Source organism: Pithys albifrons, chromosome 9 (assembly GCF_047495875.1).
Source record: "Pithys albifrons albifrons isolate INPA30051 chromosome 9, PitAlb_v1, whole genome shotgun sequence".
Lineage (NCBI taxonomy): Eukaryota > Metazoa > Chordata > Aves > Passeriformes > Thamnophilidae > Pithys > Pithys albifrons.
The window spans coordinates 8,649,299-8,677,258 of record NC_092466.1 but is presented as its reverse complement, the minus strand read 5'-3'; the positions used below and the strand labels follow the sequence as shown (position 1 = coordinate 8,677,258).

At 42.5% G+C, this 27,960-nt stretch overlaps 1 protein-coding gene across 1 annotated transcript in view; it reads left to right on the top strand.

The window, feature by feature from the left end:
- The first annotated feature begins 18,943 nt into the window (after positions 1 to 18,943).
- TRUB1 (TruB pseudouridine synthase family member 1) overlaps positions 18,944 to 27,960 on the top strand; it is a 30,192-nt gene continuing 21,175 nt past the window's right edge. Inside the window, 3 exon segments of the mRNA XM_071563879.1 lie at positions 18,944 to 19,512; positions 21,282 to 21,374; positions 25,085 to 25,140. Coding sequence (XP_071419980.1) covers positions 19,296 to 19,512; positions 21,282 to 21,374; positions 25,085 to 25,140 — 366 coding nt within the window. The 5' untranslated portion in view covers positions 18,944 to 19,295.

Here is a 27,960-nt window from a genome sequence, read left to right as displayed (position 1 = left end):
TATCAGTCCCTCTCATCTTTACAAGTGTCACTGCACAGGTAATTGCAGCCTTTCAAAATTAGATCTCCTGGTAGTGCTACCACACACATATGCTTGTGTCTTAGCAAAATGTTCTTTGCAAGGGCTTTGGAGATCAAAGACAGTCTGAGCTTGATTGGAAACCAATTATCTACTGATCTGTGGACCTTTGAGAACTAACAGGATTGTTACTTCCTTTATCCTTTGATCCTCAAAATGAGCAATATAAAGATAAGGAAAATCCAAACAAAAGAACAGATGTACCAAGAAGAAGGGAAAGGGAGAGCAAGAATGTGCCTATAGGTTAGTTGGATGAGTTTAAGAAAAATTTCTGAAAATCAGGTTTCTGTACTGGAAAACTCCCACAAACTACAGGCATAAGCAATATATCTTCCAGCTCAGTATCTCTGTAACTCAGAATAACACCTAAACACAGAGCTCCAATATGGAATACCAATGGATAGCCATAGGAAGAATATTTTTTTGCTCCATATGCAACTAGAATTACAGAATTACTTGCGCAGTTGATGGTACTCAAGGTAATTTCTCCAGCAGTACATTGCTGTACCTCAGACTGTACTGCCTAATTTCTTTAGCCTTTCTCCTATGCTTTTCCTTGTTTGGCTACATTTTCCAGGAAGAATCCAATGCCTACAAGTGTGCTTTATGGCTCCAGCTCTAACATTTCCAGTGCTGTCTGCAGTCTGAGCCAAGGAAAGCAGATGCAGATCCATCCACTCCTGTGGCATTTCACCCACTTCTATGGCCCTGTTACTTTAATTTTAGTTTCACTGTCTGGGGTCAGTCCTTGTACAGAGACAATTAACACTGAGCATCTGAAATCTGATAGGGATTTAAAGCAACGGGTGAGTGGTTGCCACCTGGTGTGAGGAGGAGGAAGGAGGGGGAGGATGAATGAGCTGGCCCTTTTCCTTTTCCATCCGGCGCACATTAGTGGATCAATGACTGAAATGGATGAGGGTGCTGCTGGAGTGTCACAGCACTGTAATGATGTAGCTGCTATTAATGGCTAGAGCTCCAGCCCGGAAATCATAGATTAAGAAATGGAAAAAAATATTTCTCAGGGTTCTGAATTGGTGATTTGAGGATTGCAATTTAGTGCTTGCTATCATATTTCATAAAATGGCTACTGTGCACATTTTCAGGAGTTCACTTGTTAGTTAGGGAAGGAATAAAGTCAATAAAGTGTGTTTGATCACAATTCTTCTTCCATTCCCCATCTAAGATACAACCCACAGCAATAGTGGCTTTCCTTTAAATTATGGTTCATGCTTTTCAGCAGATCTCTTTGCAGTGGTGAAATGTACCTTCAGCCCTCTGGCTGTCTGGATTTAGAGCAGATATACTAAATACTGTAGTTTATATAGCCTGTGAAGTCAGCATATTTCAAGGTCAAATTCCTGTTTCACTAAAATCACTGGCAAACCCATGATTGTCTTCAGGCAGCCGGGATCTAGACACAGTGAAAAACCCCACAACTGATCAAAGCAACCCAAAAATCTCACAGCAAAAGCACCTCATCATGCAAAATTGTTGAAAAGGACAAATCTGCTGTTCTCAGCTAAGTCTGTGACCCAAGGGAGGCTGTACCCTTCTACTGGCAGTTTGACCAATACCAGGATCCAAAAGGATTTTATCCATATTGACTTTCTTTGGGCTTCCCTTCTCCTACAGCAATTACACAGGTCAGAGGGGAGAGTGTGAAGGGAGGGAGTTCAGCTCCCTCCTTACTAAAAGTGATGCAAAGCAACGTCCTCTGATTCCGAGCCTCTAAAAAGTGAATGCATGGAATTTTATAAGAAAGATGTCTGTAAGAGCACTGTTTCCACTCACACCCTTCAGGCTAACCTACTTTCTGCTACTTGCTTTGAGGCTTTTCCCTTTGTCCCTGCCAGGGGTGGCTGCTGGAGTTGCGACTGAGGCTACGGCTGCCCTTTCTGAAGGCAGAGAAGGGGAAGGCATCCTGCATGGACTGGGTGAAACAACCGACCAGATCCCTCAGGGGTTAAGAGCTGGTCCTGAAAAGCAGGTCCTACCTGAAATTCGCCGAGGTCAGACCTGCCAAATGAGGGGAACTCTGCCCTTCACATGTTGGGGCACCCTCTGGTCCCCACTCCCAACCCTTTCTGCCTGACAATTTATTCTCCACATCTCTCTCAACGGATCCCAAAAAGGTTTTTCTCTAATTTCACACGCCTAACTTTTTCTCTGTGCTTCCTAAATAGCGAAGGCTGTCTGATAAGGCAGCCTGGGGTGAGCAAGGAGAGAAGGCCATGAGATAAACAACAACGGGTGATCGGGCATAAATATTTCAGATAAATGTGTCATCGTAAAAGGCTTGGCTGCAGCTATTCCTCCTGAGGGGTCAGGTTGCCTGTTCCTCACTCCCCCAGCATCTGCCTCCTTGGCTCCGCGGCGCGGACACATCCAAGCGCGTAATAAATTTCCGCGATGGGCAAAGCAGGAGAGCAAGTATTTGCTTTGCGCTAGTGAAACAGCGATTGTAATTCTGCCCTGTCGCAGCCTAATTAAAGCTTACACAGCCAGTTCATCACCGGTCAGAGGCTGCGAGCCCCGCGGGGCGGGTCTGCCCCGGTTAGACCCAGCCCGACGTGTCCCCGAGCGGGCACCAGCCCTGGGGCACAGCGGGAATCGGCACATCAGCAGCTTGACCCTTTTCTAACAGGCTGTTTATTAGCAAACGGTTCACTGCGACTGGTATTTATCTCAAAATACGCATTACAGAAGCAAATCTGTAACACCGTCCCCTAAGGATCCGGCACAGGGGTCAGTGTGACCTGGGGTTTCAGCTGCGCTGCTCTCCCCTCCATCGCTGCCCGCGGCGTGTCTGTCCCCAGCACAGAGGCAGCAGCAGCGGATGCTGCATTTGCTCCTCACCTCTCCTGCTTCCCAGGCCAGCCACTGCCCTAAACACCTCTGGTACATCCCGCAGAACGGCAGCACTGCTGTTACACTGCAGGACGGGCATTCTGAGCTGAGAGGATGGGAACCTCTTTGCTCGGCTGAATTTTCATGGGAGCTGGAATCTGAGTCTCTTAAGCAGCCTGGTAGTACAAAATACTGTGTTTTAAAGATTGATAAAGAATTTGTGACTTTACTAAAGCCTGTGGGCCTCACCACACAGTATGCACACCTCGAGAATCACACTGGACTCAAATATTATGCCCATAGAACCACTCGAGTTGTATGAGTTAGGATACCTGCCAGTTTGAGAACTCTCTGTGGATGGATTCAAGCAGTGGAACTGCCCTGTAAATAAGAAGGTTGTTTACAGTCCAACTTAACTTCATCTAACATTTATGTTTTCTAAATGTGCACTGAGCAGGATGCCTAGAGAAAAAGAAATGGAGCAGAATCCCAAATTCTGGGTTCATCTGAGGACTTGCAGGTTCCTCTTGTGCCCTTTAGAGCTTAGCCAGCCTCAACCCTGCAGCCTCAAGGCAAAAATCCTCATTGTGCTTCTGGAAGGAAAAATGCTGCCAGAGCCTTGAGGTTCAAAGGCTTTGCTGGTGGAGTGTGGGGCATTTCAGAAAAGCTAAGTGGTAGTCTACTACTACCTGGTAGTAGTGTAAGACTTCGGAGATCAGGAAACATCCAGCTGTGCAGCAGGTGCTGTGATCAAAATTTGAGTCCATATACAATCAACTCAACAAGCTACTGCCCTTCCCTTGAACAGCCTGGGTTCATTGACTGACCATGTCTCCAAGATGGGTCTGATATTGAACACCACAAACCTCTGTCTCAGGTTACACCATTTCTTTAACCACTGTATGGAGGAAAATGCTGGTTAGATTGCCATGCTCATTGATAATTTTTCCTCTGGTTCTGATTATTGAGAATGATACTGCTAATGAGGACATCAGAAAATCAAACACTGAAAAAGATACAATAAAATCCTATTCCAAAAATATTTCCTAATTTCTATTTTTTTCTCTGTCTCTGTAAACTCATCTGATTATATTTTCATTCAAGATATATAATCAACATAATTTTAAACTCCTTTGTGGGAGATAGTTACTTTATATACTGGATGTATTTTGAGAAAATACAGCCAGAATGTGGATTTTCCTTGTCAGGCCCACTGCTTGGAGATAAATTATTCATCTTTGTTTTAACATGGAATTTATTAACTTTTTAATTAATAGTACAGACAACACTGGACAATTATTTTTACTTCTTTTGGCCTTTTTCACTTAGCATGGAAACTGGAAAAATAAAGATAGGCATATTCAAAGAGATTCAACAAAATGTTAGTTCTGACACTATGTAACTCTCAAGGTTGTTTTCATCTCACATAGAAAACAAAAGTAAATCTAGTAGGTATTGCTTGAAAGTGTAAGGGAAGAAGCACAAAACCAACACAGTGGTCACAGCTTCTCATCCTCCAAAGGTCACCTGTGAGGATGTGACACAGTGTCAGATCACCAGGGCAAAAGAAGCTGAAATACAAAAGAAAGTACAGAAAAACAAAAGAAAGAAGACTTGAATAATTCCAGGTCACTCTATTGTGGTCCTCAGAGCATTCAGCTACTCTGTAAATGCTGCTTAATTAAACATACTTAGATTGACAGCAATATTTAATTCCAATTGAATTAAAATGGAATCACTACCTGATTATGAGTATTATTATTAATTAATTTCAGATACTGCAGCAGAAGCAAACTAGGAGTAGGTCTGGATTTACATCCTGATCAAGAATTTATGGTGCAGGTCCAAAAGCATCACGTCAAAGGACATGATTAATTTATTACAAGGTCATGCAGACCTCCACCTCCTTGATTCATGTTGTGTGCTCCCAGTTTTACAGAAGACCTGTGTAAAGGTCAATTGCTCAGTCTGAATGTCATGAAGAATGAGGCAACTATGGTCACCCCTTCAAGTTTTAGCTTCCTAGAGAAATCTGGTAGTACATCAAACTCATATTTATCTTGGCTGCTGTGGGAGGGAAATGCATTCATTTTGGTGCATGGAGCAGTGGCTGGATGGGAAATCTGACATGACTACCAAAATGGACTTATGATCTGTAGCAAATAAAGGTCTGTCAGTCAGGCAAAATGTGAGATTCTGCTAAACCAAATGGGCTTGTTTATCACTGTAATTACATAGCCTTACAATGATAAGGTATTACATCTACATGTCTTACTCTGTGCCAGGAACTGTTCTGCAGCAACCCAGTAAATTTAATTACAAGAAGTAGGAAAAAATTCCTTTATTTCATGATCTATCCACCCCTGCAATGATTACTCTGGGGAAATTCCCACTGAAGCCAAGCAGATGGTTCATACCTTGTTGTACACCCAGCTTATTTTCTTTTAAGCTATGAAGTGGTTTACAATGCCATTTTTCTCTGGAGCTGCCTTGTGTTTGGCAGACTTCTGACTGTGTGTGAATTCCTTTTTATTGTATATGTGAATAAATTCTTGATTTCTTTTTTACCGCAGATAACAAATACCACTTTGTATTTATATAAATAAGGACATGAATCAGACAAGTATCTAGTCCAAACATGCTTTAAACAAGATGACTCCCATTGACTTTGTTACAAGGGAGTCAATAATCAGATTTAATGTCACTGAGCCACATTGTCTCTGGTGCATTTCCACAAACATCTGTACTGAGCTCTTAAACAATTACCTATGGACCAATACCATGTATTTCTGCTTTCTGACCAATCCTTTGCTCCCATTTTGCACAGATATGTAAGTTTGCAGCAAACCTGAGATGTGGGTTTGGTGAGGGAGTTGCTTGCTTTCACTCCAGCATTGATCCTCAGGGCAGGTGAAATCTGTCTGTGATGCTCTCCACGGCAAACTTGTGTCAGAAGCCAGCTCAAGCCCTACTCATTGTTCAGGTGATTCACCCAGGACAGAGGTATGGTGTTGAATTGTTCTCAGCAGAAAGGTAAATTTCTGCTGTTTCTCCTTTCTTCTTATAATCATTGCAGACCAGCAGGGCTCTCAGAAGAAATATCATACAGGTTTTGGAAAAGTGATGAACACTGATGATATCTCTAAGGAAACTTTTCTTCAAGTCAAATCTTTTTAAAACTAGAACTGCCCAGATTAAAGGCTAAACCCAAATTGGCAGGTGCCTGATTGAGGAATAGTATATACTTTATCTGATTTGAGACTATGTAGCTCCAAGGAATTCTTTAAAGAGAGATAAATCATTAATCCCCACAATCAGTTCAGAGCAGCCAGAATAGAAGATAAAGTTCCCATGTCTTTGTGCCACATATACCTCCAGGCATCTTTTAACAGATTTCTCTGCAGTTTGAATTCAGCTCTCTACTTCAGAGTCAGAGACACAGAGGGAAGCTGTGTTTGAAAGCAGACAAAATAGCTGAAAACTCTCAAGAGATATAATTTAAAAGGATGGTGGTTGGGGGGAAATTTATTTGCAAGCATTATGGCGTATTTTTTCTCTGATACCCATTAAGGGTGTACACAATACCTGGATGACTTAACCTGTGACCATTATTTATTGTAACCTCCTTTTTCCCCAGAGTGAATGCCTGGATTGGAATCTTCCATTAATCGCTAAGTGCACTTCTGGGAAGGGTAAATAGAACAGCAAAGGCCTGGATCCTCAGGCAAGAAGCACAGAGCAATCAAAACCAGAGAGTAGAAAAGTGGCTTTAAGTGTCCTCTTTGCTCTCTGAGCCTGGACAGGCTGTATGAGGCTGGCCCCAGTGGAAATGATAAGACCCTGCAGCTTGCTCATTCCTCAGATAGTTTGCTTCAATCTTTCCCTTTTTATTGTGGAGTAAAGAACCCATTTTCAGGCTTTGGGGAGGAACATATTCACCCAGGAATGGCTTCAGCGCAGTGATTGGTGTGGTGCAGTGATTTGCCACACAGTATCTTTGATGCAGAATTACTGTGATGATCAAAGCAAGTTTAATCAGCTCGGTGGTTTGTAAGTGCTTGCAGCCCCTTCTGCCTGCCTGTAAGTGGCCAGGATGTCTCCTTCACTTTGGACAGCAATGATGCAGGGAAAAGCAATAATAGCTCTGTGGCCAGCCTTCCCCCAGGCATGTTTTCACCCTCATCCTTCAATGGGAGGACAGATGCAAATATGAATTACGAGTGGGAGCCATTGCCAACTCTACCCATTGAGGGAACAGCTTCTGAGGGAAGGTCATCCTTTCTATCTGTTTTGTGCCCCATGAAACCTCTGAAACAAGCTCAGAAGATTTTCAGAAACATTTGGAAGCATGTGCATACAAACTGAAGCTCAGCCTACCAGCATCATACAAGGCTGTTTTTCAGCTGTCGACCCCAAACACAAAGCGCAGCTGGTTTTGTAGATATGATGGTGATTCTCTGACACTCAAACATCTCCCTGAGCATCTCATCTGGCTCCACTATCCTTGTATGCTGGTCAGACAATGTGAAGCTTCTTGGGGAAAAAACAAGTGTTCTGTGTTGCTGATTCTCACAATTCCCCCAGTTTTCAATGTTGAAACAGTTGGACTTTGAAGCTAAATACAGATGATGCTTCCAAAGAGGAAAGCAGATCTTTTAGTGTCTGAACCATTAAGCTGTACTTAAAAAGAATGAGGAAAAGGTCTCACAAGTCTTGTTTAATACAAGCTGCAGTTCTAGGCTTCATTCCTCTCCCAGCTGGTATTTCTTGCTCTGCAAAACACAGGGGAAAGCTAAGGCATTATTTAATGGCATTTCTCTGAATAAGAAATCTTTAAACTCTGCTCTGGCACAAGAAGGAAGGGTGGCTGGGGGAGCTGCATGGCTGGTACTTGCCCAGGAGTGTGTACTGTGCAGTCCTGGTAAGGGAAGAGCAGAGAGGCTGCTATTCCATAAATCTGCTTCTGCCATGTCCAAGACAAACCTAATATGAGCTTTATTTTGTAGGATTTAAGTGGGGAAAAACTTTGTCCTTGTTTTCTGCACAAGAGGTAGGCTCCCAGCAGCTGGGGCTGCTGGCCATGGAGCAGTTACAATAACTGTCCCACTATTGCTGAAAAGTAACTTATTAACTGGACTATCAAATCACAGATTTCCTTTAGAGTCCCTCTCTTCCATTGCCAGTATTGAATGGGCAGGTTCCCATATTAACTTTTTGAGATGCTGTCATTTGCAGCAGTTCATCTATTCCAACTCTTTCTCCCTTAAGCTGTTTTGGACTGGAACAACTGTAAGCTCTTTGCAGTTCATTCATGGGGACTCTCACTCTGGCAGAGCATCAGACTGAGCCAGGACAGCCACGGCCATGGGATTTTTTTAAGGACGTTTAGTTCCTGCCATCTGTCTGTTGGCTCAACTCTAAGAAATTTAGATTGTGCTGCCTTCTCAATGTTGTTTTTTCCCCCTTGGACTGCTGTCAGGATATGCAATCTGTCTCTGTGAGTGTTCCAGAGACACTTGAGATGTGATAAAATGCCTCTGACTCTTGCATGTGTTCCTTTATTTCTTGAGTACAGGTGACCATAATGTTGCAGAACCACACACACCACTTGAAAGGCAATGAAGGCAAAGAGGTTCCACACCTTAATGGGACTTGCTGTATTTTAGCAACAGTGTAACAACATTTTCAATTTATTTCCTCATTTTGGCCTTTTAGAGCACGTTGTTTGGTCAAGGTGAGGTGTGAGTTGAGTGACTAGTTTTGTGCTGCCCCTGATCCACTCGGAGGCTTTTTTCATTTCACTCAGCAGTGCAGGCCCCGAGGAGACAGTGGAGGCAGCTGAACTGCTGCTGGGGCCCGCTGGCCTGCATGTGGCATAGTTACACCCCACATTATTCTTCATATTTCTTTTCCCCCAATATGTTTTGGAAGGAGGTGCCATTTCACTGATGCTGTGACATCCCTCCCCTTGAGCCTGGTTTTGCCCACAGTGCTTGACAAACAGCCAGACCATAATAACACCGAAAGACCTCAGAGCCCAGTGCCCTGAGCACCTGATCCACTTTGATGCTGGGCATACGTACATAATCCATGAATGGTTTAAGAGTGGTTTATGAATGATTCCCCTGAGAACAGGAGTTCTCTAGCAGAAGATGGGATCAGAGGACACAAGTCTCCTTGAGTGAGCTGTTCTGTTTTTGTGGAAATTGGGATACATATTTTGTCATCGAGTTTTCACATATGCCTCTTGAGAATGGGACATTGCCAATGATAAATCTGAAGGTACGGTGGAATTTGTATGTTTTGGTAAATAGGTTATGAGCCCATCAACATTCACATTATGATTTCGGACCCTGCTTGAGGGTCCACCTAGGCTTAGATTAGACCTTTCACCTTACAAGGTTGATTTATTTTGAAGACTCTAAAAATATTACATTGATACTGTGTTTCTGGATATAAACCATACAAAAGAGACATTTAGTTTACAGAATGAAACAATAAATATCTAAAAATGTGGGAGTGCAGCTGGTTAATATCTGTGTTCTTGTCTAATTGATAGTTTTTACAAAATACAGTCTTAGCTAGAAAATACAATCACTACTTTAACAAAACACATCCTCACAGTCTTACTTGATTGCAGGGCTCACATTTTATACATATAGCTGAAGTCCAAGTAAATGATCTTTATTTTTAGCTGACTGCAGTGCTTCTGCAGAGAACAATGATAAATCTGCAAGAGACAAAAAATGGATGTTTTCAGTTTCAATAAAAGTTAGTTATTTTTTTAAAGTGAGAATAACAACAAAGAGGCACAAATTAGAGAATGTAGGATTTAGATAAATTTAGGGTTATGACAGTTCTCTTGCCCTCAGCCAGTATAATGAATAATTTAGAGCCAAATTTAGGGGCACTCCAGGACTAAAGTATTACATTATCTAATTTCTGTTGTTACTCTGAAGTGTAAGCAGCAAGCTTATTAAATATGAATGGAGTAATCAGACATATTCTGTGACTCTGTGTGTGAGCTATTCATTAATGATTCACAATGAAGCATCATGAAAGACCAAATAGACTGCACTGGATTTAAAAGTAATACAGGTACTCCAGACACAAAGTAATTTAATGACCTTTCTATGAACAACAGGGCTTAAAGCAAAAGGATACTCAAGCAGAGTATCCTTTTTGAAGCAGTAACTCAAGTGGATCATTTTTGCACATCACTGGTCACCTCTGGATTATCACTTGTCAAAAGAGCCTTGCCATGGTACCCCCATTTGGTGTCTCTTTCCAATGCTCTGTTTATACCCTGGTCGTCACAGCCGCCTCAGCACCAATTCCATCACTGCACGGGATCATTGCTGGAAACTGGATTCTTAGTAGGATAAAGCACATACCTTCAAGCCAAGTTAGCAATTAGGGCATGATTTTGAGCATCCTTTACCTCTCTCTGACTTCAACAGACAGCACTCCTGGGATCAAGTTCTTCAGCTGTGTAAGTGAATACTGTTTCAAAGGGAAATTCTGAGCTAGAAGAAGAAAATACTTTCGCCTTTTTTCAGCTTTCCAAGAAGCAGTTTTCAAAATCTAACAGAGGAAAAGATTCTTTAGTTTACCTTTTAATGTTTGAGATTGGATGCACTGATGCTTGTTTCAGCAGTGGAATGTGAATCCGGATACCAGGAACAGCAATTCCTTCCCTCATCAAACAGTTTAAACAGAGATCCAAATTAAACAGAAACATTTTAAACTGACTGACTTTTTAGGTGTTATCAGTTTTATAGCTCTATCTAACAGAGTCTTTCTTCTAAGCAAAAATATTTTAAACTTCTCATTATCATTTCCCCATAGTGATTACTACAAAACCCAAACTTTCTGTTTGTCCAGCTGTCTAAATAGTATCCATACAAATCCTGCAAGATAAAATAGCCAATGAAAGAATGATAAAAATGCATGAAAACCTGGAAAGATGTCAGAAAACTGACAAATACTCCATTTTACATTCTTATTTCAAAGAAGAGTCTTCCGATATGACAGGCAAAAATATAGACTCAGGGTCATTCAGTGCCCATGATCAAGATATGGGATGGGATAACCCAGACTGAGTGGAATACTGATCTAGGTATGTGTGCTGGTCAAAATATTTATTACTTTGTTCACACAGATATGGTAAATATGGAATATAATTTTAAAGATTGCAAACCAGAATAAAAAAGCAGAACTCAACAACTTTTTGACAAGGTATCTCTAAAATCAGCCTGGCTTCTCTCTGCGATTTTAAGTCCAACTTTATGACACTGAAAAGCAGGCATTATCAATTTAATCTTAGAGTTGGCAATTAGCATCTTTAGAGACTCCAAAGCCTAAACAATTAAAAGATGAATAATTTATGGCAAATGGAACAATTCCTGTCAACAGTATTATAACATGCATTTGAAATATATTTCACTGCCTGGAGCTGCCCGATGATGATTCTGGAGTGCTCATTAGTGATGCAACAGCCCCTGCCCGTGGGCAATGGCTACTTTTGTTTATCTGCACTTCTGAATTAATTGGAACTAATTCATGGTTACTTGAGCTCATTCAGGATGAGAGTCTGCCAATAAAAGAGGGTGGAGGAAGTGTGCTATGGTTGTCCTCATGCCAGCAGGTTCTCTTCCAGTCAAAACGTGCCAGAAGAGCCACAGACTCCTCCGACCTGGGAACAGCAGACACTGCCTCAGCTCCGACTTCCTTCTGGGGACAAGGGGCAGCAAAGTCACACCTTCGACCTCCTTATCGTAGGTAGATGCTGGTCATGTTTACAAGCCTCTCACAGCAAAGTAAGTGTTTAGCTGGGCAGATATTAGGAAGAAGCTGCAAGGGGTGAAGGATCAGGTAGATAGAGGGACAGTTTTTCCTTGAAACAGTTAGAGCCAAAAGGATTGAATATTTCTAGGGAACAAAAACACCAACAAGATGGCTTGGAGAAAACTGCCAGGTTAGTGTTAGGCTGAGAAAGGCCAGTTTGAGCCAGTGTGTGGGATGACTGTTGTGGGGGGTGTCTCCAGTTAGAGGAGAGATTTGTTGATGAGGTCATGTGTAGGTAGTGGTCATCTACTGAATGATCCTGCTCTTGGTAGGAAGAACCTTTGATGCTTAACCATTGCCCTTTGTAAGGTTTCTAGACAGCTCTTCCTCTTCACTGTGAGGAAAGGTATTTCTTCTTAGGAGCATATGGTAGACCAGAGCTTTTAAGCAATTGTTACATTTTGGGCTGTCAGTCCACGACTCTCACGTGGAGTGAACCTTCACCTCTGTGCTTCTTCTCACTGCCTTTTGCAGAAGTGCTTTTCAGTTGGCTCTTCACTTTCTTGTGAGTCACCCAGTACAGCTCTTCTTGAGAAGAGCGTGAAGGCTTGTCAGACTACCAGAAAAGACTTACGAGCAAATAATGATGTGCTATCCTACTTCTGCAGAGAATTATTCTTTCCCCTCATAATGTAATTTGTGTGTTTGTCCCCCTAAAAGCATCCATGAAAGGGGAGATGGAGGATGCAGGGAGAAAGAGAACACCTCTCAGGCCCCAGGCAGCTTCCCTTGCAATACAGAAGTGTCAAGCAGCCAGAAGTGTGGTGAGGGCCTGGGACATTTCCTACCATCCCTCCCCTGCTCTGTTAATGATGCCACATGAACTTACAGGTGCAGGAAGAGGCTCTACAGCTGTGCCCAGAAGGTCAAGCTTTGCACCTCATAAAGAGCTCAAAAAATTAATTGGGTGTTAAGCATTTTGGGAAGGAACATAAAGGACAATAGAAGGTCTTGTCATGCCCTGCTATAAAACCATAGCATGGCCAGATTTGAACTGCTTAGTAAAATAGTGGTCACCCCATATCAAGAAGGATGTTGTAAAATCTAAAAACAGATGGCGAAAATAGAATCATAATGAAGATTATAAGCCAACAAATAGCCTCTGTCCATGGAATGACTAAATAGAAAGCTTCAGAAAGAATTTATAGGATTCTTTGCATTAAGAAGAGACAAATGGGGAAGAGTAAGAGATGATTTAAGGCTTTTCAAATCATGAGAGAGATGGAGGAAGTAAATGTGTGAATTTTTCATTTTCATTGTACTGGAGTTGAGAGGTACTTAGTGCAAGGCAAGGTAGCTCAAAATAAAGGACAAAATAAATAGGACTCCTTCATACAACCTCCAAATAACTTGAGAAAGTCACTGCCACAGAGTAAAAGCTGAATGTACACGTGACTTCAAACCATTAAGCAGATTAGACAACAGCCAGAAGATCCACAGAAAAGGAATAAATATAATGGTCCACATTCCAGCTTCGGCTAAAAATACCTCCAATTGCTGACCATGACAAGCTGAGAAGAGGGAAACTCCTTTCAGTCTTCATCCTTGTTCTTTCCCGAAGGATTTGCCAACACTCCCAGCAGCTGTTCATGCAGAGATGCTCTGCCACCGCTGCACTCACTGCACATTGAATCTGGAAGTGCAAGAGTGTTTTGGCAGAGCAGCTTACATGAGAAAATTACACAACAATTATTTAACTTTCATGTGCATTTAATGGTAGATGTTGAAGGTGGCTTTTTTTTCCCTGGAGGTACAATCTCCTCCTTCCCTCAAATGAATTGCTGAGGAAAAGAGGTCATTTGAGGAGCTCAGGTATGCACTTTTCTGCACATTCATCACAAACTATTAATCTGAGACAATATCTCTGCTCACAAGATGAGAAAGAGTTGCCAAAGGGCTGATAATTAACGTGTATATTATCTGAGTGCTGCAATTGTACAAAGCCAATTGAGGAAATGGGTATAAATTTGAACTACAAGATATAGCTCCATTTTTTTCTCTGTCTCCCAGAATCTCCAAATCAAGATTGAATGTTTTTCAAGAACACACACTCCAGGTCAACTCATTGCTAAATTTACTTTGTAGCTGTGGCATTTAGCAGCTTCTCATCTTTAACAGTGTTTAAGTTCTTTTAACCTTATGTTCTAAATTTAGGGAGGGGCATGTTGGACTTAAATTGTCCATATAAACAATCAGTTATGTGGTGCCTTCTTTCATATATACATCTGGTGAGTTCTTCATCATTCCTAATTACAACAAAGGTTGTTGGAAAATTGCTTCTTTGAAAGAAACTGTAACAAGAAACTGTGTAAATTTAAACAATACCTGAGAATTCCACTGACACTTTTATTAGCAACAAAATCAAAGATCTGGAAAATGTGGTTTGGGGTTTTTTTCCCTTAGCATCGCTGAATCTTCTGATTCCATACCATGCTTAGTCCTCTGTCACAGACAGACCTGGGCACATATCAGAGATTAAAAGTAATTTCCAGATCTGTCATCACTAATGCAGTATGTTTATAAAAGGTCCATAAGGAGCAATTGAAATCACATCTGTATCATATTTTCCTGTAGCTCTACATCTACCAGTGGTCAGGAGAAATTACTGTTTTCTTGTTTAGTTAACTGCCAAACTGCATTTCACATAAAGAAGGAATAGCTAAAAAACATTTGTATCCAACTGTAGTCTGTCCAATTCAGCTCAAATTGACACTATAAATCTGCATTAGATCAGCTCACCAAAACCTCCTCTTGTCTAAACTATTTGCAGTTAAAAAGAATCCCTCTAATGTCAGAGAATCCAGAATAAATGTCCTAAGAAAATATTCCTATAAATAAATAGGTCTAAAGTTAAAATCCAGATTGATGTAAACCTTAAATACTGATCTTCTGGATAAAATGCAAAAAATCTGCTCATGAAATATTTGCAGTTTAGGAATCTTTTCTCAGGAGAATGACTAACAATCATTGCCAAACCTAGGATTAGTTTATTCTGCAGGCAGTTCTACATTTCCCCTGCATGCAGAAGCTAACATTATTTTGCAAAACTGCTGCAGTTCAACAAGATACTGAAGAACCCACCTTTGTTCTGAAGAACCATTCACACATGATGAATTATGTATTTCATGCCCGTCTGAATGGGACCCAATGAACTAACAATTTGATGTTATTTATCTACACCTTATTATCCAAACAGATGGAACAGTTAGAGGAAAAAAAAAAGAATGTATTTCAGACTTTGATAGTTCCTGTTACAGACAAAATCCCTCTAGCTGACAAGGGAGCTGTTTACATGACTATGACCTGAGCTTTCAAACAGCTGCAACTCTTCATTTTACAGGAAGACCATGAGCTGTGATTGACCTCCTTGCAATTGTTTGCTCTGAGTTGGCTACAGATGATAAAGCTGGAATATGAAGTGAGCACAAATACAGAACTGGCCTGTTGCTGCTGAATCTACTTCAAAAGCTGTAATGCAGCCCCATTTTGTTGAGCATTGTGGTCTGTGAGCGTTCCCTCATACAAAGCCAGGCCAAAAGCACACAGAGCAGTGAGCATTTGCTGGAGGAGGTAGAAGGAAGTGTTGCATCTGTTCTGCACAAGCAAGTAGGGATTTCTCCTCTTCTGCAATAGCACTCATCTGCTGTTTGCATGTACAACAGCTACTATCCATTATCTCCTCTGTATAAAGCATAATTGCAGCAGATCCTCAAGGCATTACTTTGTGCAATTCCAGAGACCTGAGTGGAGGATTTGGCCTGCCTTTACTAGACCTGTCATGTTCCTTGCATAAAGCAACGTTGTCCTTTCAGCCATTTACTGAGCCCCTTTATTGAGGTTGCAAATAAAGTCACTAACTCTAATCATGCTTCTGGTTGTTGTGAATCCTGGCTTGGCTAGGAATCGTTGGAGATAAACATCTCATTTCAAATAAGCTACTGAGCAGATGGTAATGACTTTTAATCACAAGCAACACAAGGAAAAGCTGAAATAAAGCCCTTGAGATGAACAGTTTGGTGCATCATTCCCACCATTTTGAATGCTGAATAACCTTGCCCCACAAATAACCTTGCCCCATGTGTGATTTATGTACACATATACTGCCAGCTAACTAAAATACTGACAGACATTAATTGTTTTTTATAATTCTAATTTTGGGCCCTTATCCAGTGCCCACTGAAGTCAAAATAAACATCTTTCTAAGCCTTCAAAGACTCCATCTGCTGCAATAACAAAGTGTTGTGTTTTAATTGCTGATGCAAAAGCTTGGGAGACCTACAAGAACTTCCTTCAATACCAGAAGTGAGACTGAGGGTAGTTTCTTTCTACATCTTTACCTCTGTCCAAAAAAAAAAATAAAGGAAAGCTTTATGTCATTTGTGGAAACAGTGCTGGGGGACAAATACTGCCCTTCAGCTCATGGCTTGCACCTGTGTCAAGTTAATGGCACAATTTTAGACTATTTTCAGCTTAGGTAAGTCCTGAGAAGACAGTACAGGGTTTTTTTTCACACAGCCTGTCTGCCACTGCATTACTGGAAAGTTGAGGTGCTCTTTGCATTAAGGACAACTTCATGTCAAGAGTGGAGTTCTCATTTCTGTATAATCTCCCTCTGATCCTTTGTGACATGTTCACAAGAGCCTGCTAACCCAGTGATATTGCTGGCCACGACAGTGTGACAGGTTTGCATTTCATTCCTTAGGCTGCAATCTCCCTGTTTGGAAGCTTACTAACACCATGTAATGAAGAGTTTTGCTTGAGCCCACGTACAGAGCAATCTGTGTTTAAGCTCTTTTTAGCAGGGAATTGGTGAGAATAGTTTTCAAACAACCTCATTAAACCATGTCTGTGGCAAAAACTCCATCAGAATTTACAACATGCCTTCCACAGCTCTGCTTAATTTCTAACTCTGTAAATCAGCAGGAATTTTCCTGCTGACCTTTTACCCAAACATGGTTTTGCCATTTTATCTCCTGGAGAAGGACTCTGACACCTCACTTCCATGTCCTGCAAAGACAGCCACCTGTACCACTCACTAGGGAATCCATTCTCACAGCTTATGGTAACAGTGAGTATTTCCACAGCCAGATTACAGTTCTGCAGATGAAATCTCAGGAAATAAGGTGTGTGATTAATAATACACACAACAGGTGTGCAGAGGAGGCTGGTCAGCATTGCTGGTGGCAGGAAGCCATTCCCCATCTCATGGATGCAGTGGTGGCAGCTGCAGCTGCTGGGCAAGGTGTGAGCAGGCAGGGAGTGAGACACTGACTCCAGCACAGGCTGAAAACCCACAGAGGAACCTTGATCCTGCTCTGCACAGGGACAACCATTGACTTCAGCAGGAAAATTGGCTTCTCTCAAGCTCTGGGAAGGTCTGGGAATGTGCGTAGCTAGCCATGTATTTTTCCCCCTGTAACAGCATCTGTTCATGGTTTCATCTGCATGCTTTTACAAATGAATAAATGAAATCCATGAATGAAACATCCAGGCTCTCAGTGCCTTGCTCAGATATCTTGGGAATGTTGTCAGAGAAATGAGTCTGTAAAAATCAGGTCTGAAGGGGAAATCCCACACACTGTACTTATAAAAGGAAGTGAGAGATCTAAAAGAAGCCTTCCCAGCACTCTTACTTGACATAAGAAGGCAGGAAGATTAATGGACACAGCGACTAGCCAGCAGAATCTCACAGAATCAGCCAGGTTGGAAAAGACCTCTGAGATCATCGAGGCAAACCTATGACCCAATATCACCATGTCAACTAGACCACGGCACTAAGTGTCACATCCAGTCTTTCCTTAAACATTTCCAAGGATGGTGACTTCACCACCTCCCTGGGCAGCCAATTCCAATATCTAATCACCTTTTTGGTGAAGAAATTCCATCTAATGTCCAACCTGATCCTGCCCTGGTGCAGATTGAGACTATCTCCTCTTGTTCTATCAAATATAATGCTTTCAATTTGGGTCACAAGGTATGATGACACACTGGTTAGTGAACTTTCCCCAGCAATGCCTGCAAGACCCTCTGGTGGAGCCACAGCAGGAGGCATCCCATGGCAGAGACCCCACCAGCCACCTGCTCCCTCCGGCTGCTGTACTGTGTTGGGGGACCCCTCTCTGTCCCCCAGCAGATCCCCTGTGGTGGTACCTCCTTCTCCCCCTGCCAAAGCCCACACTGTGATCTCAGAAATGCTCTGTTTGGTCTTGGCCTTGACAAACAGTACCTGGGCTAAGCTCCTCTTGAGCTTATCAGGATCACTGTCTGCTCCCAGGAACTTGTGCAGTCTAATGAGCTCCTAGTTTTTAACAAACAGCCGTGGAAACTTGTTTTTCTTGCCTGAATAACAAGCCAAGTAGAATAATACATTTGCTATTGAACTTTCAAAGAAAGTTACTGACCCAGATTGTGGCCAGGATGGAAAATCACTATGACTACAGCAAAGTCTCTGGTGACCCTATAAACAGTGGTCCTAAGTGAGACCCTTGAGCTCTCCAGGCCCACAGTGGGCTCTGACCAGCACCTCCCTCTGAGCGAGGCCTCCCAGAGCCAGAGAACTCTCACCTTGGCTGTGCCTTGGTGAGAGGACCATCACCAAGGACAATGACGGAGCCTGGGCTGACACCCTCACTCCTCGAGGCTCAACCCTTCACCTGTTGAGAAGATGCAAAGGCATCCAATGTGAGTATTTCACTGAACTCAAGGAGATTTTTTCACAGGTATATACCTTGCACTGACTCCTTTAAGTCTGTGTGCCCATGGGTGTGAATATGCTGTGGCAAACGTGCTACGCATGTTGCTCTCTTAGCTTCCTAAGTACTTCAGATTTGAAAGTTAGACCTGTGAGTTACTGTTGTGCTTATAATAAATTCTATACCAATCCTTTGTTAAATTGGTTGACTTAAGCTATTGATTAAGTGCTTTAAGTGTTGTTAAACCTTGAGGCCTAAATTGTTGATCAATTCCAGGGCTCATGGGGGGGGCTCATGGCAAGGGGGTCCACTCTGCACCTCGTGACTCCATGGGTCTCCCTTATTCCTCTTTATCCTTACCCTTTCCTATGCTTACCCTTTCCCCCCTGCCCCCAACTGGGTGATTTTTGAAGCTGACTTTGCTTTTAGATGGACTGATTTCAGATTTCAGTCTGCTTTTCCTCTGCACCATTAACCCCTCGGAAGCAGCACAGAGACCCTTCGCCACCGAACTGGGCCGCGTTTGTATCAGATTGGACGATCCCTTCGCCGGGGGCTCTTCAGGCGACCGTAAACCCATCACGGGCGACGGTGCCGGCCCGGACTCCACGTCCCGGCTGTCCCGGCGGGGCTGTGCCTGTCTGTGCCGGGAGCGGGGCCGGGGCTGTGCCGGGATTGAGGCCAGGCCGCTGGGAGCGGGGCTGGGATTGGGGCCGGGCTCCTGGGAGCGGGGCCGGGAGCGGGAGTTGGCCGAGCCGGGAGCGGAGCCGGGCCAGGAGCAGGACTGTGCTGGGACTGCTGCTGGGCCAACGGGCGCGGGGCCGGGCTATGCCGGGGCTGCCGGGAGTGGGGCCGGGCCGGGCCGAGCCGAGGCGGGAGAGGGGCCGGGCAGAGATCGGGCCGCGCTGCCGCGGCATGGCCGCAAGGGAGGCGAGCACCGCGGCCGACAAGCTCTTCTCCCTTAGCGGGCTCTTCGCCGTGTACAAGCCCAAGGGCCGCACCTCGGCCGGCGTGCTCGGCCTGCTGAAGGACAGGCTGCTGGCAGGTGAGCGGCGGCGCGTTCGGGTGTGCGGGGCAGGGCGGCCCGGCCGGGCATGGCGTGGGTGGGTGTCCTGTTTGTGCCATGCCGGCCTGGAACGCCACTGCATCCTCGTCCTCTGCGCTCTGGAAACGGGAGAACTGGGTTTGGTTTGGATTGTTGGGGTTTTTTGGTGGTAATTCGCACTGGGGAATGCAGCCATTCCTGGATGCTTCCGGGTCGCTGCGCCACGGCAGGTTCAGGTTGGGTTTCTTCACAGAAAGGGTGATTAGACATTGGAATGGGGAGTCACCGAGCCTGGAGGTGCCCAAGGAAGGGCTGTCCCGGCGGGGCTCCGTGTTGGGGCTCTGGGACAGGCCCCGGTACCGCCGCAGGCACAGCGGGTGTGACCCCTCATTTGGGATGGGGACGAGACTTTCCCCCGGAGAGCTCCAGCCCTGCGGGGGGGTCTGGCTGGCCTGGAGGGCTCTGTGGTCCCAGCCCTGTGTGCCCCGAAGGTGTCAGCAGCATCTCTGCAGCTCTGGCAGGGCCTTCGCTGCACCCCCACCGCCTCCTGCCACTCCCAAATAGTCACTAAATGCGTGAAAATCAGTGTTTGAAAGTCCTGGACACAGCCTGCAGAAACTGCTTTTTCTGAGTACAGGGAAGCCTGGATGTCAGATAATAGGAAAAAAAATAGGATCATTGGAAAAGTGTGAGGGACTATAGGCTAGATCCCTTTTATAATGGCTGTGGGGATTTGATAATCTAAACCTGGGCTTTTGGTTGCTTGCTGAGGAAGTGAGAACATACTTTCAGACTGGTGAGTGCTTTTTCAGGCTGATTCACTCTGTAGGAAATTATAGGCAGTAGTAAACTCCAGGCAGTCAGTAATAGGACAAGGGGGCACGGGCTTAAGCAATGCCGGGGGAAATTTAAGTTGGATATCAGAAAAAAAATTCTTTACAGGGAGAGTAATCAGGCATTGGAATGGGCTGCCCAGAGAGGGGGTGGATTCCCCATCTCTGGAGTATTTTAAACCGAGATTGGCTGTGGCACTGAGTGCCATGATCTGGTAAAGGGACTGGAGTTGGACCAAGGGTTGGACTTGATGATCTCGGAGGTCTTTTCCAACCCAATCGATTCTATGATTCTGTAGTGTAGGCACAGATGTCCAATTTAGTTTTGTATGAAAAAATCTGATCCCCTAAAGTGCAAAGCATAATGGAGAGATAATAGATATAGATAAGGGAGCTTAGACCATTTTGTCATATTTAATACTAGTAAATAAGGAGCACTGGATCCACAAAATTCCTGGAGTCATCAGCTGCATAGGAGGTTTGGTAGGCTGGGACACTGACACGTTGAAAGCAGCAGTGAACAAGTTCAGTTCTCTGCAAACATGGAAGTAAACACATCCCAATACAAGGCAGTAAATACATCAAGAACTGGTCAGATTGTGTAGCATAAAATTGTGTATAATAGGTTATGTGGGAACTCAGCTGCTGGTTCTTGCATTCTTTTTTAGTGAAACTTCACAAGTGAACCAGGTTTGCAACCAGTATTTTCTGAACATCTGTTTATGAGAGTATGTGATACTTCATTAAAACCTAAGTGAAAATAACTTGGGAATAGATCTAAATGAATCATTGGTCTTCTGCAGTACAGTAATTTCTGCACTACTAATTAATTGTTTAAATATTTGATTTTTTTCCTTTAGCAGTCTGAAAATATGTGCTATTTTTCTTGTGTTCTAAGGTTATCTTATAATGCATCCTTTGAATTTCTATTTGCAGAAGCTGGAGTGCAAACAAATAAGAATAAAAGAAAGCAGGTTTTGAAAATTGGACATGGAGGAACTTTGGACAGTGCTGCAGAAGGAGTTCTGGGTAATGAAAAGCAGAATTACAGTCATCAAAAGATGATTTCAGGAAACATTTTCGTGCCTACTCAAATCAGAGGTGGAGGAACATTTTGGGACCCATGTGGCAGGTTTTGGGGGAAGGGCACATTACTGTGGAAGAGTGATCTGGTTAAACTTTCTTGCATATACTTTTACATGCATGTAACATGTTTCTTAGCAGAAGGCTGTATTCTCCCTTCCTGCCTCCTGCTCCCAAATCCTGAAATAACTTGTGAGGTATTACAGGAAAAGACAGACCCTCGTGTAATGAATTGTAAATTACCTCAGAAATTGATGGCTTTTTTAACTTAAGCTGGGGATTTATAGTCATCATAGTTTGTTGAAGTATTTTGTCTCAAAGTAATGCTTTCCTGGGATTTTGAGGAAGCCTTTAGGGCTGTAATACTTGCCAAATGAAAGATGTATAAGAGCAATTCAGCTGCTGCTTTTCTTGAGGCTCAGCACAGAAACAAAGATATCATCAAAGATATTTTGTCTGTTAATTTTGATAGCAATCCATTTATTGAATTTTTTTGTTTTATTAAAGAACAGGACATGTCAATTGCTGGTGTTTAAAAACTCATCTATGGGTGTGAAAATTCCCACATCATGCTTTGTCACCAGTAGTTTTATTGCTATAAGTAACATGCAAACTACAGCTTTCTTAAATCATGGCCTTGTAGCTCTACTTGGCTTGAAGAAATAACAGCAATACATTTTTGCTGCTGCAAATCAACAGGTACAGCTCTGAGTATACACTGAAGTTAAATGCACTGAGTTGTGATGGATGATTTCTCCCAAAAAGAGTTCAGCTTCAAGGGGAGTTTGGTTGCTCTGACTGTTGCTAGTAGAGGCCTGTAGGCTGGTAATTGTTTCTGTCACTTGTGAACACTGCAAAATGTAACATTCTTGGGCTGGAAGTGAGCACTTGCTTGTTTTGTTCCAATTTCCTATACTGTGTGGCCGCTCAAAGGACAATTCTGTGTGTGTTGCTGAACCAGACTTTTTCCTTTTACACAGATGTTCCCTTTGAACATGCTATTTCTTATTGTGCAAAGTCAACAGAATTGATCCATAGGAAAAGAAAAATCACTTGTGCTTTTTAATTGCTTCTCCTGCTGTTCCGTGGTACCCAACAGTCTGCAGAGCTTTGCCTCTGTGGCATGACAAAAAGTGCTTGGGCCTGATGTGCTTGGCACAGACAAGAGAAGGCATCACCTTAATATACTATAGATCGATTGAAAAACGACGTGGGATCTTTCATTCCACTGCCATACAAAACATATAGGGAAAAATCAATGATGGCCAGATTGGAAAAGGCAAAACTGGAGAGGAGTGGGAATGGAGATGTGCCCAGATTTCTTGTGGGTTTGGGGTATTGAGGAGAGAGGGAGGGACGCAACAGAAACAAGTTATTCAGAGTACGTGTGCTGCTTTTCAGGACGGGGTGGTGGAGCAGAAAGCTTTCTTTCCTCATGGACAGTAGCATAATAGAAGTCTTTATTTTCTGAAACCTTTTTTGATTTATGCTGCTGTTTCCCACATTTTATGTACTGCGTATGTACAATTTTGTTCATGGGAATGAGGGGATACAGAGTCTCTTGGCTTAGTGTGCCCAGCAAAATCAGTGAATTGCTGCCAGTAACTGAGCAGTGCTTTTCATCAAAAATATACCTTTCTATTTCTTTTCTTATTGACAGCAAATGTAGATGAGGAAGGACCTTTGAGATAGAAGTCAGTGATCTATGACATGTGAAAGAAAGGCAAGGTCAAGCCTTAGTGAATATCCCATTTTAGGGCTGTGGTTCCAGTTTGGTGTTGGGTGCTGTATAATGGGAATTGCATTAGGCTTATTTTTATATGGCAGAAATGAATTATGCTTCCATAGTTGAAGAAAAAGTGAAAAAGTATAAAAAGTAAAAATTCAGTTGAACCTTGTTATGTTCAATGTGTTGTGGCAAGTTTAGTTTATGTCACCATTCAGTAGTACATGAGCTCCACAAGATGGTGATTAATAGGGAAAAGTGTGTCTTGTTCACAAAAGCATTCAGTGTCTCTTTAAAATTATTCTATTGAATCTCTTGAAACCTTTCAGCAAACTTCAGCTCAGCTGTTGAAGTGTCAGTGATGTCACTGTGTTGTAAGAGAAGTGCTTGGGTATAAAGTTTTATCTCTGTGCTTATCTCCTTTTCTCAGCCTTCCTGTAGCTCTTTCCTATCTGGCAAATGACAGGAACGGCTCAACTGAAGGAACACAAAAGCACAAGTACAAGGGCATGTGTGACTAAAACCCCTCAGAAATAGGAGGAGAAGTAGTTGAGAGTAGGAAAGAATCTAGTGAGTTCAGAGTTTAAATATGGAGAAGCATTAGAGCACAACTGAAATATTTGGACTCTTAAAAGAAAAAAAGTTCATTGTCAGTTTGATGTTTCTGGTCCTGGCCCCTGGCTAACACAAAGCTAATTTCCTGAAAGCTCCCTCAACTCCTGTAGTTTTATTAAAATCAGGTACATAAGCTGATACGTATTCCATGAGTTGTACACAAAGCTAATTTCCTTCTAAAATTTTCTTTGTATTGCTGCATGTGGAAAAAATCAATAGGAAAGCATTTTAAATGAAAGCACCTTGTAAAAAGCTTTAAAGTGAAATATAAAATGAAGCTCTTTTTCTGTCCCTTTCATTTATGAAAAGCTGATTGCTGCTTTTTGAAATAGTGGTATAAGATTGAAATGACAGTAGTCTGTACATGAACAATAATGGGAAGGTTTGATTATGAAAGGTTTTTTGACTGAGGCAATTGCACCTTTTGATTATTTTATTTACTCACTGTAAGCCTGATAAACAATTTTATTATGGTGTCTGGGCTGTATTACTCTTGGTCACTATCAGCCTTTAGAAGGGCTTTGCTAACAGTGAAGGCTACATTCATTATTAGTGAGCCATAGCCTTCATCAAACCAGAGTGTTAATTGCACTATTCATTTCTTTGGTGATTAGAAGATAAATAAATCTAGGGATTGAATTAAAGTATTTTAACAATTGATGAAGGTTATTTATCTCCTGCTTCAGACTTTTTTTCTTTCACTAGTCCCACGTTTGAACATCAGAGATACTTTCTCAAAATTATTGACTCTCTTCAAGAGAAAAGCAGCAAGGCTGGTGAAGGGACTGGAGCACAAGTGCTGTGGGGAGAGGCCGAGGGAGCTGGGGGTGTTTAGCCTGGAGAAGAGGAGGCTCAGAGGTGACCTCAGCACTGTCTATAACTACCTGAAGGGAAGGTGGGGGTTGGTCTCTTTTCCCAGGCACTCAGCAACAGGACAAGGGGGCACGATGGGCTCAAGCTCTGCCAGGGGAAATTTAAGTTGGACAGCAGAAAAAAAGTCTTTCCAGAGAGAGTGCTCAGGCATTGGAATGGGATGCCCAGAGAGGGGGTGGATTCCCCATCCCTGGAGGTTTTTCAGCTGAGATTGGCCGTGGCACTGAGTGCCATGATCTGGTAAAGGGACTGGAGTTGGACCAAGGGTTGGACTTGATGTTCTCAAAGGTCTTTTCCAACCCAATCCACTCTATGATTCCATATGCTAACAGAGCTTGAAAGGCTCCATTTCTGACTAGCATAATATTTAGTAGTGAATGATGTTGAATGAGGGAACTGCAGGGCTGGTTTTCAAGTAGCATTTCTTCTTCTGTCTCTGCAGTGGTCGGTATTGGAAAAGGAACAAAAATGCTGGGAACTATGTTGACAGGTTCCAAGGTAAGGAATGCGAAATGACTTGTATTAGTGGGTTTTTTTGTTTGTTAGTTTTCTGTTTTCTTACAGTGAAGAGCTGAATCAGCATACAGGTATGTCACCCATTCTGCATATTAGGTTAAATGTGTACTTCAGTTCCTTTCTGCATTTGATACTAAGACTTTTATGTCCAGATTAGTGATTTAAAAATCTTTGTCTTGGTTTTCTACAAGATGTGGGTAAATCCCAAATTCCTGTATTGCAGGAAAATTTCTATACTATTTAATGTATTTAAAAAATTAAAAAGAAAAACTGTGATGGCGAAGACCCTGAAAATGATGGTTTGGGATGTAACTGTGTATGACAGTTCAATTTTTGATAATTTTCCTTATGTATAGATAATTTAATTGTTATTTAGCTTGCAGTAACAGGTGGTCTTCATTTCTTTTCTCTCTTCTTAAATACCACAAGGCCTTAAGAGGCACCTTCTGGAAGTAAGAGTGTTTTGCATTTGTGCTTGTAGCTATCAATGCACATTTCAGCTGCTGAAGGCAGGTGGTCCACAAACACATCAATAGCACGTGGGAGAAGACAAAAGCAGCAAAAGCCCTGTGGCTGCCTGAGATAATCCAGACCAGAGCCTTGACAGATAGAAATCTTGTTCATTTCTGGTTTTGATTAGTTGTATGGTGTCTTTGGTGAGCTCCAGATTGTCTGTGTTACATACATGAAAAAGTGCAAGTACTCCCAAGAGTATTCTACCAGTGTTGATTCCTTATTCCTAAGTAAAATTCTGTGGGTTTAGCCATTGTTTTTACATGAGAAGTCTAGGCAGGAATGACAGATGCAGAAATCAATTAAGCCTTCCAAATTTCATCTCATACTCAGGGAAAGTCAATAGTGGGCTCAGCAAATTGATAGCCTTTATAATACATTTTATTCTGCTATTTTTCCCATTCTCTTCTGATCTGAACACTTGAGCTTTTTACAGCTGCTGAACTGTTAAAGGTAGAATTTGATCTTCGGTTGAACTCAAAGGCAGATAATTTGATGGAAGAGACTACAACAGGATAAAAGGATACAGCTCTAGTGTCTGATCCACAACTCACTGTCCTTAGTGTCAGTCTCTGCACTGGCTGTAATGGTTTTGCATTTTGTTTATGTGACCAGATTTCAGAGGCATCTGTGTTTGAAACCTGCAGGAAGCAGCTGGATTTACAGTAGAAATATAAGCAGTTACCACCTGACATCTCCTTTCAAAGAACTTAAAAGTTAAAAGAAGTCACAGAGTTACTTCAGCTAAATCATAGCTGATTGTGTGAAAATTGGTGATTTAAAAACACATAAAGCAATTGAAGGATCTCTTAAGCTGATGTTCACAGTGGATCAGCTGTGATGGCAGAATTATGCACAGGTTCCTTGATGACTTCACTGTAAAGTCCTGGAGCCATTAGCAGTGTTATCCAGCCAAACCTTGTCCCCAGATTGCTCCAAGTGGCTTAAAGCTGCTACTGAGGAGCAAGGGAGGGGAAAATGGGCAGTGGGGGCAGTCTGAGCTACCCCAGCCAGATCCATCAGCCCTCACCTGGCCTTAGATTGGCGTGGGCTGTGGGCACTTGTTTCAGTGAGGCAAAGTTACATCCTTCAAGAGCTCAGCAGCTCTTCCACTGCAGCTGTTGGTGTGTCCTGCTGTGGCACAGAGTGTGGGGTAGCTGATGTTGGTGCCAGGTGACATGGAGTGGTTGGAATTTTTTTGGAGGTTTTCCTGTCTCTGCCTTCCTATTTTCTATTTATACTTCAATAAATTAAACATGCAAAAAAAAAGGGAGGCTTAAAGAAGTTGGAGTCTCCCACAGCTGTCTACTTATTTGTCTTTTTGACCACACTGACAACAACATCTCATAATGTATCAAGACATAAATCCATTGCTGTCTAAATAGGTTTGAGTATCTTTTGCATCCTGTGCCATGTGCTTGGAGTTTAGCCTTATTTAATTATTTTTTTTTACCATTTTGCATGCTAAAGTGTTTGTTGGAATGTGATGTTTTCTTTGGTTCCTTTTATTACTATGAAGATTCAGATGAACTGTCTGACCCTCTCTGGACAGGATTTACTGTTTGCTTATGGGGATGTATCTTGTAAAGAAACAGTTCACTCTATCATTGTTGGCAGCAGTGGCCAAACGTATGTTACTGCAGTAAACTCCATATGGTGACTCTGCCAGAGATTGGACTACTTCTGATTTTCCCCCCAGACATTGTGTGAAACTTTCCTGACTCTGTGTGGCAGCTCTGAGCATTATCACTTGATGTGCAACTCACACACATGCTACAGGAGTGTTACTCTTCCAGTGTAAACTGACTTCTTCATTGGTTTGACCTCCTTATGAATTACTCAGACCAAATACAAATGTGCAGCCAAGGCCAATACCTGCTCAGTGTTCAGATCTGTCATTGAATTCTTAATATTTATCCAGAAATAAATATATGTACAATCTGGCTTGGGTTTTGTTTGTTTGCTTTATTTTGTTTCAAATGTCCCAAGTGAGATGGAGAAGCTGAATGCTCTTGGACCTGAAATTTAAATAGAGTACTGAATACATGTTCCACAGGAGAATCACTTTTTATTCTTGTTTGCTGGGACTTGGTCTTGCTTGGAATTTTTGCACTGCAGTATTTTGAGAGAATTTATTTTATCATGTTGGCAAAATAAAGATAGGAGAATGAGAAAATATTTCCTGCTTCACCAGTAAAATTAGTATGATGGGGGCGGACCAATTTTTGTTATGGTGAATTGTTTCTGAACACCTCAGTTTCATGGATGACTAGTCTGTCTCAAACACAA